The 18367-nt window shown below is 46.0% G+C and overlaps 2 protein-coding genes across 2 annotated transcripts in view; one reads left to right on the top strand and one right to left on the bottom strand.

The window, feature by feature from the left end:
• Nucleotides 1-1640: 1640 nt before the first annotated feature.
• LOC106612434 (protocadherin Fat 4) lies at nucleotides 1641-15475 on the top strand. Its single transcript, XM_082956139.1, has 6 exons — nucleotides 1641-2202; nucleotides 2436-2662; nucleotides 12638-12694; nucleotides 12834-13041; nucleotides 13698-13841; nucleotides 13932-15475. The coding sequence occupies exons 1-6, from the start codon at nucleotides 2055-2057 to the stop codon at nucleotides 15302-15304; spliced, it is 2157 nt and encodes a 718-aa protein (XP_082812265.1). The 5' UTR covers nucleotides 1641-2054; the 3' UTR covers nucleotides 15305-15475.
• A 1499-nt stretch (nucleotides 15476-16974) lies between these two features.
• Nucleotides 16975-18367, bottom strand: part of LOC106612436 (ATP-binding cassette sub-family F member 3) — a 35091-nt gene continuing 33698 nt past the window's right edge. Inside the window, exon 21 of the mRNA XM_014213558.3 lies at nucleotides 16975-18170. Within this exon, the coding sequence (XP_014069033.1) occupies nucleotides 18012-18170 (159 nt within the window). The 3' untranslated portion in view covers nucleotides 16975-18011. The remainder of the gene's footprint in view (nucleotides 18171-18367) is intronic.

Below are 18367 nucleotides of genomic sequence, written 5' to 3'. Positions count from 1 at the left end.
CGCACACACTTATTTTTGTTTTCATATTACAGATAGGCTCTCTACAAGTGGACCACTGTCCTGATGTGAAGGCTACTGGATTTTGTCTCTCTCAAAGTAATGGCATTGGCTCCAAAAGGTACTTGTCTACTTATTATTACATTATAAAGTCAGGAAAAAAAAGAAACGTCCTCTCACTGTCAACTGTGTTTATTTTCAGCAAACTTAACATGTGTAAATATTTGTATGAACATAACAAGATTCAACAACTGAGACAAACTGAACAAGTTCCACAGACATGTGACTAACAGAAATTGAATAATGTGTCCCTGAACAAAGGTTGGGTCAAAATCAAAAGTATCAGTCAGTATCTGGTGTGGCTACCAGCTGCATTAAGTACTGCAGTGCATCTCCTCCTCATGGACTGCACCATATTTGCCAGTTCTTGCTGTGAGAGGTTACCCCACTCTTCCACCAAGGCACCGGCAAGTTCCCAGGCTTTTCTGGGGGGAATGGCCCTAGCCCTCACCCTCCGAACCAACAAGACCCAGACGTGCTCAATGGGATTGAGATCCGGGCTCTTTGCTGGCCATGGCATAACACTGACATTCCTGTCTTGCAGGAAATCACGCACAGCACGAGCTGTATGGCTGGTGGCATTGTCATTGTGGATGGTCATGTCAGGATGAGCCTGCAGGAAGGGTACCACATGAGGGAGGAGGATGTCTTCCCTGTAACGCACAGCGTTGAGATTGCCTGCAATGACAACAAGCTCAGTCCGATGATGCTGTGACACACCGCCCCAGACCATGACGGACACTCCACCTCCAAATCAATGCCGCTCCAGAGTACAGGCCTCGGTGTAACGCTCATTCCTTCGACGATAAACGCGAATCTGACCATCACCCCTGGTGAGACAAAACCGCAGCTCATCAGTGAAGAGCACTTTTTGCCAGTCCTGTCTGGTCCAGCGACGGTGGGTTTGCGCCCATAGGTGACGTTGTTGCCGGTGATGTCTGGTGAGGACCTGCCTTACAACAGGCCTACAAGCCCTTAGTCCAGCCTCTCTCAGCCTATTGCGGACAGTCTGTGCACTGATGGATGGATTGTGCTTTCCTGGTGTATCGGGCAGTTGTTGTTGCCATCCTGTACCTGTCCCGCAGGTGTGATGTTCGGATCTCAATCCTGTGCATGTGTTACACGTGGTCTGCCACGGCGAGGACGATCAGCTGTCTGTCCTGTATCCCTGTAGAGCTGTCTTAGGCGTCTCACAGCAATTTATTGCCCTGGTCACGTCTGCAGTCCTCATGCCTCCTTGCAGCATGCCTAAGGCATATTCACGCAGATGAGCAGGGACCCTGGAAATATTTTTGGTGTTTTTCAGAGTCAGTAGAAAGGCCTCTCTAGTGTCCTAAGTTTTCATAACTGTGACCTTAATTGCCTACCGTCTGTAAGCTGTTAGTGTCTTAACGACTGTTCCACAGGTGCATGTTCATTAATTGTTTATGTTTCATTGAACAAGCATGGGAAACGGTGTTTAAACCCTTTACAATGAAGATCTGTGAAGTTTTTGCTGAGTTCATGTGGGTTGTGTTTAATTGAATGTCATATCAATGTGTTATATTCATTCTCACTTACTACATTGTGTTCTTGGTCCCTGCTGTCCCTCCCAGGACCCTGGATGTTGGCGGCAGTAACATGACGTTTGGGGGAGTCAGGTCTATTGAATCTGTTCTGCTGCGGCCTGGTCAAGTCCAGACTCATGACTTTGTTGGCTGTGTGAGAAACATGAAAGTAAATGGTATACCTTTAGGGCTTACCAAAGCTCTGGCGGCCTACAACTTCTTGGAGAGGTATGAGCTCAGATTTACATCCTCTGTGGGACCAAAAGAAGTGTACTATATAGGTAAAAGGGTGCCATTCAGGATTTATCCTAAAATGGTGGGATGTAGTAGTTGTCGTAGCTGTAGAGGAGCCACCTGTTGTTGTCAAAATCTTAAGTCAGATGAGGGGATCCATACAGTAAAACAGATAGATGGTATAGTCCTATTGACAGTTAACATACAGTATAACCAATGGATGGTATGGTCACTAGGTGTCCTCGAGCAGCAGTGTCTCCGTGTCTCAGTGGTCCGTGTCTGAACGGAGGAGTGTGTCAGGACCTCTGGTCTCACTACATCTGTCAGTGTACACATCACTACACTGGAACCACCTGTAACACAGGTACTGGCCTACACATGTGGGGACAATTCCGATTTCAATTCAAGAAAACATTATCAAAAACAATGGGCAATTTACACAATTTACTCCCTGAATTGACTGAATTAAAAAACAAATTAACCCCAGCCTTCCTGGTACGACAGTACCACTAAACAGGACTGTGCTTCTGTTTCATGGTGTGACCAACCTGTTCAATGACTCGCAGCTCCACTGACCAAGTATTTTATTTTGGACAGAGATTTCAGAGGAGCATGTGTTACGGCTGGGCAGTAGCGGCTACATAGAGTATGTGGTCAGAGAGAGCTACAGGAGAGAGCAGCAGCTGAGAGACCTGCTGGACGAAGACAGAGGACAGACAGAGAGCAGCAGAGATCTCTCTGAGATAGAAGTCAAGGTGAAGACTGTGGAGAGAGACGCGGTGTTGCTGTTCGTTTTGGGAAGGAAAGGACACTTTGAGCTCAGGGTGAGCTGCACATTTATTTTATTACCTTTATTTAACTAGGCAAGTCAGTTAAGAACAAATTCTTATTTTCAATGACGGCCTAGGAACAGTGGATTAACTGCCTTGTTCAGGGGCAGAACGACAGATTTTTTACCTTGTCAGCTGGGGGATTCGATCTTGCAACCGTTTGGTTACTAGTCCAATGGTCTAACCACTAGGCTACCTGCCGCACATGAGATTTCATGTGAGATTAGAGATATTTCTAAGTGAAATACCAATAATGTTAACACCGGTATGTGTTCAGAGAATTTGAATGTACAGGGGCAAGAAAAATTATGTGAACCCTTTGGAAATACCTGGATTTCATAAAATTTGATCCGATCTTCATCTAGGTCACAACAATAGATAAACACAGTCTGCTTAAATTAATAACACACACAATTATATGTTTTCATGTCTTTATTGAACACACCGTGTAAACATTCACAGTGCAGGGTGGAAAAAGTATGTGAACCCTTGGATTTAATAACTGGTTGACCCTCCTTTGGCAGCAGTAACCTCAACCAAACATTTTCTGTAGTTGTGGATCAGACCTGCACAACGGTCAGGAGGAATTTTGGACCATTCCTCTTTAAAAAACTGTTTTAGTTCAGCAATATTCTTGGGATGTCTGCTGTGAACTGCTATCTTGAGGTCATGCCACAGCATCTCAATGGGGTTGAGGTCAGGACTTTGACTGGGACACTCCAGAAGGTGTATTTTCTTGTTGAAGCCATTCTGTTGTTGATTTACTTCTGTGTTTTGGGTCGTTGTCCTGTTACGTCACCCAATTTCTGTTGAGCTTCAATTGGCGGACAGATAGCCTAACCTTCTCCTGCAAAATGTCTTGATAAACTTGGGAATTCATTTTTCCGTTGATGATAGTAAGCTGTCCAGGCCCTGAGGCAGCAAAGCAGCCCCAAACCACGATGCTCCCTCCACAATACTTTACAGTTGGGATGAGGTTTTGATGTTGGTGTGCTGTGCCTTTTCTTCTCCACACATAGTGTTGTGTGTTCCTTCCAAACAACTCAACTGTAGTTTCATCTGTCTACAGAATATTTTGCCAGTAGCGCTGTGGAACATCCAGGTGCACTTTTGCAAACTTCAGACTTGCAGCAATGTTTTTTTTTTGGACAGCAGTGGCTTCTTCCGTAGTGTCCTCCCATGAACACTATTCTTGTTTAGTGTTTTACATATCGTAGACACGTCAGAGATGTTAGTGTGTTCCAGAGATTTCTGTAAGTCTTTAGCTGACACTCTAGGATTCTTCTTAAGTTCATTGAGCATTCTGTGCTGGCTCTTGCAGTCATCTTTGCAGGATGGCCACTCCTAGGGAAAGTAGCAACAGTGCTGAACTTTCTCAATTTATAGACAATTTGTCTTACTGATGAATATCAAGGCTATTAGAGATACTTTTGTAACCCTTTCCAGCTTTATACAAGTCAACAATTCTTAATCTTAAGTCTTCTGAGATCTCTTTTGTTCGAGGCATGGTTCACATCAGGCAATGCTTCTTGTGAATAGCAAACTCAAATTTTGGGCAAGGCAGGGCAAGGCAGCTCTAACCAACATCTCCAATCTCGTCTCATTGATTGGACTCCAGGTTAGCTGACTCCTGACTCCAATTAGCTTTTGGAGGTCATTAGCCTAGGGGTTTACATTCTTTTTACAACCTACACTGTGAATGTTTAAATTATGTATTTAAAATAGACAAGAAAAATACAATATCTGTGTTATTAGTTTAAGCACACTATGTTTGTCTATTGTTGTGACTTAGATGAAGATCAGATCAAATTTGATGACCAATTTATGCAGAAATCCCAGTAAATCCAAAGGGTTCACATCATTTTTATTGCCACTGTAGACAGTTTAGTTAATTGAGTTTGCAATGGAGAGGAGGAGAGAGCTTCTTAAATGACATTCTTTGGGTGAACTGTGGTTCCAAATGGCACTCTATTCTGTAGTGCACTACTTTTGACCAGAGCGCTATGAGCCATGGTCAAAAGTAGTGCACTATAAAGTCATAGGGTGCCATTTGGGATGAATCCTATACACTGTATTCAGAAAGTATTCAGACCCCTTCACTTTTTCCACATTTTGTTACGTTACAGCCTTATTCTAAAATTGATGAAATAGTTTCCCTCATCAATCTACACACAATACCCCATAATGACAAAGTAAAAACTGTTCTTTAGAAACTTTGTAAAAAATAATAATACAAATAAAAAGATCACATTTACATAAGTATTCAGATCCTCTACTCAGTATTATGTTGAAGCACCTTTGGCAGCGACTACAAACTTGAGTCTTCTTGGGTATGACACTACAAGCTTGGCACACCTGCATTTGGGGAGTTTCTCCCATTCTTCTCTGCACATTCTCTCAAGCTCTGTCAGGTTGGATGAGGAGCATCGCTGCACAGCTATTTTCAGGTCTCTCCAGAGATGTTCGATCGAGTTCAAGTCGGGGCTCTGGCTGGGCCACTCAAGGATATACAGAGACTTGTCCCGAAGCCACTCCTGCATTGTCTTGGCTGTGTACTTAGGGTTGTTGTCCTGTTGGAAGATTAACCTTCGCCCCGAATCAAATCAAACTTTATTCGCCACATGCGCCGAATACAACAAGTGTAGACTTCACCGTGAAATGCTTACTTACAAGCCCTTAACCAACAGTGCAGTTCAAGAAGAAGAAAATATTTACCAAGTAGGCTGAAATAAAAAGTAACAATAATAAGTAACACAATAATAATAATGAGGCTATATACAGGGGGCACCGCTACCGAGTCAGTATGCAGGGGTACAGGCTAGTTGAGGTAATCTGTACACGTAGGTGGGGGCGAAGTGACTCTGCATAGGTAACAAACAAACAGCGAGTAGCAGCAGTGTACAAGAGGGGGGGTGTCAATGTAAATTGTCCGGTGGCGATTTTTATGAATTGTTCGGCAGTCTAATGGCTTGGGGATAGAAGATGTTGAGGAGTCTTTTGGTCCTAGACCTGGTGCTCCGGTACCGCTTGCCGTGCGGTAGCAGAGAAAACAGTCTAACTTGGGTAACTGGAGTCTCTGACAATTTTATGGGCTTTCCGCTGACACCGCCTATTATATAGGTCCTGGATGGCAGGAAGCTTGGCCCCAGTGATGTACTGGGCCCTTCGAACTACCCTCTGTAGTGCCTTGCGGTCGGAGGCCGAGCAGTTGCCATACCAGGCAGTGATGCAATCGGTCAGGATGCTCTCGATGGTGTAGCTGTAGAACCTTTTGAGGATCTGGGGACCCATGCCAAATCTTTTCAGTCTCCTGAGGGGGAAAAGGTTTTGTCGTGCCCTCTTCACAACTGTCTTGGTGTGTTTGGACCATGATAGTTCGTTGGTGATGTGGACACCAAGGAACTTGAAACTCTCGACCCGCTACAGCCCGGTCGATGTTAATGAGGGCCTGTTCAACCTGCCTTTTCCTGTAGTCCACGATCAGCTCCTTTGTCTTGCTCACATTGAGGGAAAGAGTGGTCTTAGTGCCAGCTTCGCTTTGTGGTGGTAAATAGACAGCTACGAATAATACAGATGAGAACTCTCTTGGTAGATAGTGTGGTCGACAGCTTATTATAAGGTACTCTACCTCAGACGAGCAATACCTTGATACTTCTTTAATATTAGACAACACGCACCAGCTGTTATTGACAAACAGACACACACCCCCACCCCTCGTCTTACCAGAGGTTGCGTCTCTGTTCTGCCGGTGCATGGAAAATCCTGCCCGCTCTATATTGTCCGTTTCTTCGTTCAACCACGTCTCGGTGAAACATAAGATGTTAAAGTTTTTAATGTCCCGTTGGTAGGATCATCTTAATAGTAGGTCATCAATTTTATTTTCCTTAGTCAGAGTGCCTGAGTGCTCTGGAGCAGGTTTTCATCAAGGATCTTTCTGTACTTTGCTACATTTATCTTCCCCTCGATCCTGACTAGTCTCCCAGTCCCTGCCGCTGAAATACATACCCACAGCATGATGCTGCCACCAAAATGCTTCATCAGAGCAGAGAATCTTGTTTCTCATGGTCAGAGTCCTTTAGGTGCCTTTTGGCAAATTCCCAGCGGGCTGTCATGTGCCTTCTACTGAGGAGTGGCTTCCGTCTGGCCGCTCTACCATAAAGGCCTAATTGGTGGAGTGCTGCAGAGATGGGAGAACCTTCCAGAAGGACAACCATCTCCACAGAGGAACTCTGGAGCTCTGTCAGAGTTACCATCGGGTTCTTGGTCACCTCCCTGACCAAGGCCCTTCTCCCCCTGTTGCTCAGTTTGGCCAGCTCTAAGAAGAGTCTTGGTGGTTCCAAACTTCTTCCATTTAAGAATGATGGAGGTCACTGCGTTCTTGGGGACCTTCAATGCTGCAGAAATGTTTTGATACCCTTCCCCAGATCTGTGCCTCGACACATTCCTGTCTCGGAGCTCTACAAGACAATTCCTTCAACACGCTCCGACATGCACTGTCAAATGGGGGGCCATATGTAGACAGGTGGATCGAAGATGGCGTAGCAGTGCAGACGTGGTTTGTTGTCCTCTCGTTTACTTTTTGTATTTTTCGTCTCTTTTTGTATATATTCCAATTTATTTTTCAATCTCTTTTTCCATTTTTAAATTAAATATACCTTCAGGTAACCCGCCTCACTCAATGTGACACGGATCCGCTATTTTTTTAGACCTTATAGCCAAACCTTTCATCAGAAGGTAGCCAGCTGATTAGCTAAGTTACTAGCTATTTAGTCATTGTTAGCCACTGCTAGCGGCCTTTACCCTCTGCTCAGGCACCAGCCGTTTTTTTAGCCTGGATATTACCTGCCAGCCTCGGACTGTTTTTCTCCACCTAACGCCAGATTCCTGCCATAAACCCTGGACCATTGATCATCACAGCTAGCTAGCTGCCACTGAGTGACCCAGCCCCGAAGCTAGCCCTGAGCCAGGCGCATCTTCCGGCTAGCAAACGAAATTCCCACAAATACAATACCTCTTCAGCCATCTGGCCCGGTCCCTTCGTCGACACGGCGCCCCGCCGTACCACCACGACTGGTCCGCAGACGTAATTCCATCAGCTGTGCCTTCAACCGGCCTTTGCCGGACGACGGAGCAGACGCTTCTACTTACCCCGGACTGCTAACTTTAAATGCCGTGTCTCCCACGTGCTAGCGTAGTAACGACTACCTAGCTGCTTCCCTGTTTCACCTATTGCTGTAGACTGGACCCTATGATCACTTGGCTACATAGCTGATGCCTGCTGGACTGTTCATTTATCACGGTATTCCACTTTGTTTACCTTTGTTTATCTGTCGGCCCTAGCCCCGAACTCAGGCCCTGTGTGTAGTTAACCGACCCTCTCTGCCCATTCATCGCCATTTTACATGTTGTTGTTGACTTAGCTGATTAGCTGTTGTTGTCTTACCCGTTGTTGACTGAGCTAGCTCTCCCAATCAACACCTGTGATTGCTTTATGCCTCGCTTTATGTCTCTCTCAAATGTCAATATGCCTTGTATACTGTTTAGGATACCTCACCCAGTATAACCAGCATGTCTAGAGATGCAACCTCTTATCACTCAGTGCCTGGGCTTACCTCCACTGTACCCGCACCCCACCATACCCTTGTCTACACATTATGCCCTGAATCTATTCTACCACGCCCAGAAATCTCCTCCTTTTATTCTCTGTCCCCAACGCACCAGACGACCAGTTTTGCTAGCCTTTAGCCGTACCCTCATCCTACTCCTCCTCTGTTCCTCGGGTGATGTGGAGGCTAACCCAGGCCCTAAATGTCCCCAGGCACTCTCATTTGTTGACTTCTGTAATCGAAAAAGCCTTGGTTTCATGCATGTTAACATCAGAAGCCTCCTCCCCATGTTTGTTTTACTCACTGCTTTAGCACACCCTGCCAACCCTGATGTCCTTGCCGTGTCTGAATCCTGGCTTAGGAAGGCCACCAAAAATTCTGAGATTTCCATACCCAACTACAACATTTTCCATCAAGATAGAACTGCCAAAAGGGGAGGAGTTGCAATCTACTGCAGAGATAGCTTGCAAAGTTCTATCATACTTTCCAGGTCTATGCCCAAACAGTTTAAGCTTCTAATTTTAAAAATTAATCTCTCCAGAAATAAGTCTCTCACTGTTGCCGCCTGTTATAGATCCCCCTCAGCTCCCAGCTGTGCCCTGGACATCATATGTGAATTGATGGCCCCCCATCTATCTTCAGAGTTCGTGCTGTTAGGTGACCTAAACTGGGATATGCTTAACACCCCAGCAGTCCTACAATCTAAGCTAGATGCCCTCAATCTCACACAAATTATCAAGGAAACCACCAGGTACAACCCTAAATCCGTAAACATGGGCACCCTCATAGATATTATCCTGACCAACTTGCCCTCCAAATACACCTCTGCTGTTTTCAATCAGGATCTCAGCAATCACTGCCTCATTGCCTGCATCCGCTATGGGTCCGCGGTCAAACGACCACCCCTCATCACTGTCAAACGCTCCCTAAAACACTTCTGCGAGCAGGCCTTTCTAATCGACCTGGCCCAGGTATCCTGGAAGGATATTGACCTCATCCCGTCAGTCGAGGATGCCTGGTCGTTCTTTAAAAGTAATTTCCTCACAATCTTAAATAAGCATGCCCCTTTCAAAGAATGTAGAACTAAGAACAGATAAAGCCCTTGGTTCACTCCAGACCTGACTGCCCTCGACCAGCACAAAAACATCCTGTGGCGGACTGCAATAGCATCGAATAGTCCCCACGATATTTAACTGTTCAGGGAAGTCAGGAACCAATACACACAGCCAGTCAGGAAAGCAAAGGCTAGCTTTTTCAAACAGAAATTTGCATCCTGTAGAACTCCAAAAGGTTTTGGGACACTGTAAAGTCCATGGAGAACAAGAGCACCTCCTCCCAGCTGCCCACTGCACTGAGGCTAGGCGATACAGTCACCACCGATAAATCCATGATAATCGAAAATTTCAATAAACGATTCTCTACAGCTGGCCATGCTTTCCTCCTGGCTACCCCAACCCCGGCCAACAGCTCCGCATCCCTCGCAGCTACTTGCCCGAGCCTCCCCAGCTTCTCCTTCACCCAAATCCAGATCGCAGATGTTCTGAAAGAGCTGCAAAACCTGGACCCGTACAAATCAGCTGGGCTAGACAATCTGGACCCTCTCTTTCTAAAATTATCCGCCGCCATTGTTGCAACCCCTATTATCAGTCTGTTCAAGCTCTCTTTCATTTCGTCCGAGATCCCTAAAGATTGGAAAGCTGACGCGGTCATCCCCCTCTTCAAAGGGGGTGACACTCTAGACCCAAACTGTTACAGACCTATATCCATCCTGCCCTGCCTTTCTAAAGTCTTTGAAAGCCAAGTTAATAAACAGATCACTGACCATTTCGAATCCCACCGTACCTTCTCCGCTGTGCAATCCGGTTTCCGAGCTGGTCACGGGTGCACCTCAGCCACGCTCAAGGTACTATACGATATCATAACCGCCATCGATAAAAGACAGTACTGTGCAGCCGTCTTCATCGACCTGGCCAAGGCTTTCGACTCTGTCAATCACCGTATTCTTATTGGCAGACACAATAGCCTTGGTTTCTCAAATGACTGCCTCGCCTGGTTCACCAACTACTTCGCAGACAGAGTTCAGTGTGTCAAATTGGAGGGCCTGTTGTCCGGACCTCTGGCAGTCTCTATGGGGGTACCACAGGGTTCAATTCTCGGGCCGACTCTTTTCTCTGTATATATCAACGATGTCGCTCTTGCTGCGGGTGATTCCCTGATCCACCTCTACGCAGACGACACCATTCAGTCCCTTCTTTGGACACTGTGTTAACTAACCTCCAGACGAGCTTCAATGCCATACAACACTCCTTCCGTGGCCTCCAACTGCTTTTAAACGCTAGCAAAACCAAATGCATACTTTTCAACCATTCGCTGCCCGCACCCGCCCGCCCAGCATCACTACTCTGGACGGTTCTGACCTAGAATACAACTACAAATACCTAGGTGTCTGGCTAGACTGTAAACTCTCCTTCCAGACTCATATCAAACATCTCCAATCCAAAATCAAATCTATAATCGGCTTTCTATTTCGCAACAAAGCCTCCTTCGCTCATGCTGCCAAACTTACCCTAGTAAAACTGACTATCCTACTGATCCTCAACTTCGGCGATGTCATCTACAAAATAGCTTCCAATACTCTACTCAGCAAATTGGATGCAGTCTATCACAGTGCCATCAGTTTTGTTACCAAAGCTCCTTATACCACCCACCACTGCGACCTGTATGCTCTAGTCGGCTGGCCCTCGCTACATATTCGTTGCCAGACCCACTGGCTCCAGGTCGTCTACAAGTCTATGCTAGGTAAAGCTCCGCCTTATCTCAGCTCACTGGTCACGATAACAACACCCACCCATAGCACGCGCTCCAGCAGGTATATCTCACTGGTCATCCCCAAAGCCAACACCTACTTTTGCCGCCTTTCCTTCCAGTTCTCTGCTGCCATTGACTGGAACGAATTGCAAAAATCGCTGAAGCTGGAGACTTATATTTCCCTCACTAACTTTAAACATCAGCTATCTGAGCAGCTAACTGATTGCTGCAGCCGTACATAGTCCATCTGTAAATACCCCACCCAATCTACCTACCTCATCCCCATATTGTTTTTATTTACTTTTCTGCTCTTTTGCACACCAGTATCACTACTTGCACATCATCTGCTCATCTATCACTCCAGTGTTAATCTGCTAAATTGTAATTACTTCGCTACTATGGACTATTTATTGCCATACCTCCTCATGCCATTTGCACACACTGTATATAGACTTTATTTTTTTCCTATTGTGTTGACTGTACGCTTGTTTATTCCATGTAACTCTGTGTTGTTGTTTCTGTCGCACTGCTTTGCTTTATCTTGGCCAGGTCGCAGTTGTAAATGAGAACTTGTTCTCAACTAGCTTACCTGGTTAAATAAAGGTGAAATAAAAAATAAAATAATGGGGTGTGCCTTTCCAAATCATGTCTAATCAATTGAATTGACCACAGGTGGACTTCAATCACGTTGTAGAAACATCAAGGATGATCAATGGAAACAGGATGCTCCTGAGCTCAATTTTGAGTCTCATAGCAGTGTCTGAATACTTATGTAAATAAGTGTGGCAAACCTTTTCAAAGTTAGGAGCGTTTGTCACAAATTAAGTGGGAAACTGTCACCAAAGTCAGCCCAGAATGAAAGTTATTTTGAACTTGACAGTACCTGTGTGTTTGTTTCGCTGTCCTGGTCCACCCAGGCCGCAGGTAAGGTCAAGGATAGCAGGGTTCGGTACACAAATCTGGTTCTCGGTAGGTCCTGGTCTAAACGCCAACAGGTAAGTCCAAAACAGTCCAGCTCATACACGGTAAATCCAGCCAATGTAGATTGTCTCTTTCTCAATGTTTCATAGATCCTTCCCGCCCTCTCTTTCTCTTCCTGGTTTTTCTTGACCCTTTATCTGTGGGTCGGCTCCACCTTCTGAGGGTTCCCCTTGCTTCTGGGAATTGTGATCTGTAGTTCTGATCGGGGTGGCCATTTTAGTGATCGGGCAGAGCCCATTTATTAGTTCTGCCCTCACATATCTGCCATTTATCACTCGACCCCCTTCTTTGCCACATAAGGTATCTGTTTGTTTAATAAAATTCTAAACATTTCTAAAAAAAAAAGTTTTTTCCTTTGTCATTATGGGGTATTGTGTGTAGATTGAGGGAAATAACTATTTAATCCATTTTAGAACAAGGCTGTAATGTAATAAAATGTGTAAAAAGTCAAGGGGTCTGAATACTTTCCGAATGTACTGTACATTCAGAGTTCTGTTGGAGTCTGCATTTTCGGAGTAAAGTGTTAACTCTTAGCTGTCCGTATTCTAAACCAAGTTTCCGTTGACACGTTCAGGTGATGGATGGAAACCTCCTGTACGTCTCCAGAGACAAGTCAGGCGTCCTCTCAGAGGTAACCACCAGCGTTGGAGCATGGTGCTGCTGACAACACCAGAGTTTGGGTTCCATTCCTGCATGGGCCTCTTTCTCAATATATGTGTTAGCTGTCAGTGCTATAACCTAAATACCGTTATCATTATTTATCATGCTAGGTAGCCTCAGAGACCAGCATGGCGGATGGGGACTGGCATGTCCTCCATCTTTCCACAGTTGGACAGAGCACTGTCCTTCTGATGGACGGACAGACAGTCATGAACACCAGCGATGATGGAGCTCTGGACCTAAGTGCTGTCAATGTTGAGAAGATCATCCTTGGAGCGACTCCACCACCACCCCGAGACACGAGAATCAAGCGCCCAGGTTGGAAGAAATGGTGTAGGATGAAGTTGCCCTTAGATGCTGATCTTCGGTCAGTTTAGCATTTTCTCCACTAATGGTTATTAAGGTTAGAATTGGGGAAGGGGAATGAATCCTAGACTTGTACCTAGGGGAAACTTCACCCCGTATCGGAATACATTTTAGTTTGTCAGTCAATGACATACTGCTGAGCTGTGTATTCATTAGGTGTGTTACTGTAATCGTGTTCTGTGGGTATTAGTGTTCATGTGTCGTGACCTGCAGTGTGAAGATGTACAGCCAATCCCAAATCCTACCTCCTATGTACTTGCATAGATCCGAGTGGATTGGATAGGTGTTGCAATATGGAGTAGCAGTCTAAGCTCCCGACTCTGAACTCGTTTCCCCCCTTAGCGACGGGGTTCAAGCCCCGGGTCTGCCAACTGTCTGTGCCCTTCACTACTTCACTCAATCTTTACTTACATCTGTCTTGTCAAAATAAATAAAGTGACGAACTCCCATCCCAGAAATACACTTGACCTCTTTGAAGGCAAAGTGGAGCAATCATACCATATTGATTTACATCCAGTTTTTTTTAAATCTACATAGTTACCTAGGGGGTTAGCAGCTAGGGGAAAGTTTTGGGATCAGGCAAGTATGTTTCCTCTGTCTCCCCTCAGTAGGGTTCTCTGGTTGTGTGGAGTATGTCCGATACAATGGCCATTTCCTGCCAGTCAGTGGCTACAGTCTGATAGTGGAGGTTTGGCCCAGTTCTACCCTGCTTCAGTCCAGCTGCGAGTCCCCAGGCTCCTGTGTTCCCTCATGTGAGTCACTGACACACACACATTAAATCTAACAGATAGGCTCCTCTTACCTGTCCATACTGTAACACACATTTCCTCTGGTACATCCAGGCTCCTGTATTTCCACCACTTGCCCTGAGGATGTCCCCACCAACGCCAGTCTACCTTGCCTCTCTCTGCCCTGTCCCACTGCTCCAGCCTGCGGTAGCTCTGCTGGCACTAGGAACAGCTCCTGTATCTGCCTCACGGCTGGCTCCTGTGAACTCTGCTCCTCCCCTCCACCAGAGGACTTCCGGGGAGGAGCAGGAGTGTGTTCTGATCAGGAGGCCCTCAGGGGCCCCTCCGCTCCTCTGTGGGTCATCGGCGTGGTTCTCCCCGTCACCTCCTTCCTCCTCTGCCTGGGTGTGTTCCTCTGCCTGGGGAGATGCAATGCTAACGCCTGCTGCCACCGGCCACAGAAGCGTCAGGCTGACAGTGGCTCACCGCAACGTGGAGAGGAAGGGACGGACAACGGAGCGTTTTGTTTTGAAGGCCCGAGGACCACTAGTACTGTACCTGTGGTGAGAGGGAAGCCACCTGACCTGATCCGGGCGGACAAACCGAGGGAGGCTGTCCAGGACGGCTACAGTACAGCCAGGCCAGGTTTGGAGGCTGGTGGACACAGTGAGGAGCTGGAATACTACGAGATAGACACTGGCTCTCTGAGGCTCACTGGCTCTCTGAGGCTCACTGGGTCTCTCTACAACACAGATTGGGAGAGGACAGAGACTGGAGTGAGGGGAGGATTGAGGGGATGTCAGAAGAAAATGCCAGGCTCCCCAAATCCAGATGACAGAGAGAGGCCAGTGGAGCTGTGGCAGAGGCCCCTGACACACCCTGACCAAAGAGTCTCCAGAGACGTAGGATGTGGTATGGCCAGTGGGCCGCTGAGCCAGGTAGATGATGAAGAGCAGCGCTTCCCCGGGAGGTTGGTAGTGCCAGGGCTGAGGGGTCCTCCTCAGTGTCTCTCTTTAGAGGAGGTGAGGAAGCTGAACAGCCCTGTGGGTGTTCAGTTACATCAGCTGGCTCAATGGCCCAGACCTGGCAGAGCTACCAGAGGGATAAACAGAGGGATGGACAGTTCCTCAGACAGCAACACCCACAGCTCCTTTTCCTGCTCAGAGGTCGACTTTGACAGGGACTTCTCTCTACTAAGCGCCCAGGGCTTGTTACGGGAGCGGACACTGATCACCACCCGCACCCACAGAGAACCAGCAGAGAGCCTGCCTGTCCCTTCCCCATTTAGAGACCCTGTGCCCCCCTCTCAGGCCCAGTACAGGACTAGGACGGCTGACTCTGGTGATTCCCCTCAACACTGGGAGCAGCTCCTGAACATGTGTGTGTGTTTCGACACCTATGCCCCAGTGTTTGAGGACATAGCAGGGCTGCCAATGGAACAACCACCTGACTGGGATAGGCAAAGCGATCTGGAGGAGATCATATGACAGGTCATGAAAAGAAAATGGATTTGAAAATGTACAAGAATTATGGTAAAGATTGTTTAATTGTAAGAGCTGTGCCAGGGAATGAGTTTGCATCGTAATTGAGGGTAAAGTACATCCATGGCAATGTGTGTTGACAGTATTGTGGACAGCAGAATGTACTGTATGCAGAATGACTATATTTATATTGTAATGCAATGCTCTCAAACATCCTATCCCACCCATTTATTTTTACTGACTGTTGCATTGAAATAGTCTCACGTTTTTCTCATGTTCACTCATAGCTGTGCATCATTGTGTTGTTTATCTTCCATTTGGTTAGTCTGTTTCGGATTTACTTTTGTCTCATTTTAATAGGCAACAGTGCAGTTGAACGCAGAAACAGTTCAGCACCAGGGCTACTGTTCTTTACATTGAGGGAGTTTTATTACGTTGACCCAGGCAACATCATTGGGCGAAAGCTGGGAGGGAGGAGCACCCTTCTCAGATCTAACAGTAATCTGCGCAGCTCGGTCATGTTGTCAACAAGGCAGCATGGCGCATCGTCCAGAAACATACATCTCTTTGCCAGAAAATACACTAGTTTTAATTTTGAAGGCAGATAAAGCGTTAACTCAACAATCACATAATCCTACGCATCACTCCATGTGCTTAATTACGTCACTTTTGTTTTGAGCTGACTTTCCCATTGGCCATAGCGGGGTACCTGGCTCAGTCACCTTTCACCCAATTCAAACTTCTCCCACTGGGGTAACCCGGGCCAGATAAACACCCCCCCCCCCAGTGTCAAATGACTAGCTCTACTTTCTATAGGTACGCCAATCTGTAGAGCTGACTTGCTCTACTTTCTATAGGTACGCCAATCTGTAGAGCTGACTAGCTCTACTTTCTATAGGTACGCCAATCTGTAGAGAGCTGACTAGCTCTACAGGTACACCAATCTGTAGAGCTGACTAGCTCTACTTTCTATACGTATGCCAATCTGTAGAGAGCTGACTAGCTCTACTTTCTATAGGTACGCCAATCTGTAGAGAGCTGACTAGCTCTACTTTCTATAGGTACGCCAATCTGTAGAGAGCTGACTAGCTCTACTTTCTATAGGTACGCCAATCTGTAGAGAGCTGACTAGCTCTACTTTCTATAGGTACGCCAATCTGTAGAGAGCTGACTAGCTCTACTTTCTATAGGTACGCCAATCTGTAGAGAGCTGACTAGCTCTACTTTCTATAGGTACGCCAATCTGTAGAGAGCTCTGAAGTAATCGACAAATCTGTATGGCACCATACACACGCACAGTCCACTCCTTTATGAACTCAACCTGTGAATGATTAAGCATCCGTTTACAATTTTCACAAAACATTTATATTATTTGAGTGTTTTCTGTCGCTTGGATATGGACTCTATCCATAGATCTTCTCTAGATTGTTATGAAACGCGGTCCACTTTGTCAAAATAATAAAGTCACGTTACATGGTGTTAGTTGAACAATAGCAGAGAGAGCAGAACATCAGACCTGGCAAATGGATGATTAAAGCTTTTTTATTAGCATGGTGTTATGATTGAATAGTTCTTTAAACAGCTATTTATAAGTTAACGATAACGTTGAAGCAGAAGGAATTTCGTTTTTTTATTCTGATCATTTTCTTCAAGGTGTGTGTATATATATATATATATATATATATATTTATTTATAATAATACCCCTCTTTACTTGGAGATACTGCTGCTTCTTCCCAAGAGACCTGGAGCCAGCTTCTGCTGTTGTACAAGTTGTTGTGCTGGTGGGTTCCCATGCTAACACATATGGATGTTTCCAGGATCGTGTTCATTAGGGAACGCAACAGAAAACATTTGGAACAGAAAAGGAGTGTTTCTTATTGAACAAGTCCACGTAGTCCCTCCATTTCAGACTGTTTTCTTCTGTTTGGTGCCCAATGAACACGACCAGGGGTGTCTGAAATGACGCTATGGTGCACTTTTGGCTAGTTCCCAAAATACAGCACAATGTAGGGAACAAGGTGCCATTTCAGCTCAGCCCCAGGTTCCACTGATTAAGAGATGATCCCTCTCCATCACGAGCACACATGTTCAGGTGAAACATCATCCCATATCACTTAAAATGTATCCTCTCTCTCACTCAATCACACACATATTCAACATGGATGAAGAAATGGAGAAAAAAAAATCCATGTACATATTCATCCCTTCACTGATATTAATGAGAGCTAAAAGGATGTAGCGTTATTCCAAGAAGGCTGCCCACATGGGGTTACAGTTAAAGGGTACAACACCCCCACCTTCACAGGATGGAATATCCTCCTTGTTGTTAAGTGAACCAAACCAGCTCAAACTATTATGATCAGGAAGGTTGGGAGTGGCGAGGCCGGAGCAGTTTTGGAGTACACACACAATCGACATTCCATGTGGACAGATTTTGTACCCTCCATGTACCCTAAAACTTGTCTGCTTCAGGACAATAGACAAGAGTATGCCACTTTGAACTGCCGGGCCGAACTAAATCACAAACAAAACGAAAACGGTAGTGTGGGGGAGCAGAGAGGATGCCGGGACAGTAGCCAGTTAAACTCAGTTCTCCACCTGAGGATGATGATTGGCAGTCAGGAAGTGAAGAGTGGGGGGGCTTTAGGTTATTGAAGTCAATTGGCAACTTGGCATGACTGTCATAGTTGGCGTAATGGGTGAGCTGCCCCTCACAGGTAGCCCTCCTTGCGGAACTGTTCTTGCAAGATATCCCGGTACTCGTCGAAGCCCCCCTCCACTCGCCGCACGTTCCCGTGCTCACAAACCCACAGCTCTCTGCACACGAGCCGGATCAGACGCTCGTCATGAGAGACAAGGACCACTCCACCCTGAGGAGAGGATAGAGTTAAAAAGGGTATGAACGCACATTAAAACTGTGTTCAAGTGCTATTACTTCCATTGATTGTTAGCTAGAGATGGCCAAAATAAGCTTATAGAGGCTGTTTAAAGAAAACCGATCCATGAATTACAGTTTCTCCAGATTTACTCTACTGATAAATAAAGGACATTTTCTCAAGGACTTACA

This window comes from Salmo salar, chromosome 09, assembly GCF_965601325.2.
Source record: "Salmo salar chromosome 09, fSalSal1, whole genome shotgun sequence".
Taxonomy (NCBI): domain Eukaryota; kingdom Metazoa; phylum Chordata; class Actinopteri; order Salmoniformes; family Salmonidae; genus Salmo; species Salmo salar.
Note: the sequence above shows the minus strand (reverse complement) of the source record. Positions and strands in the feature narration are given on the sequence as shown.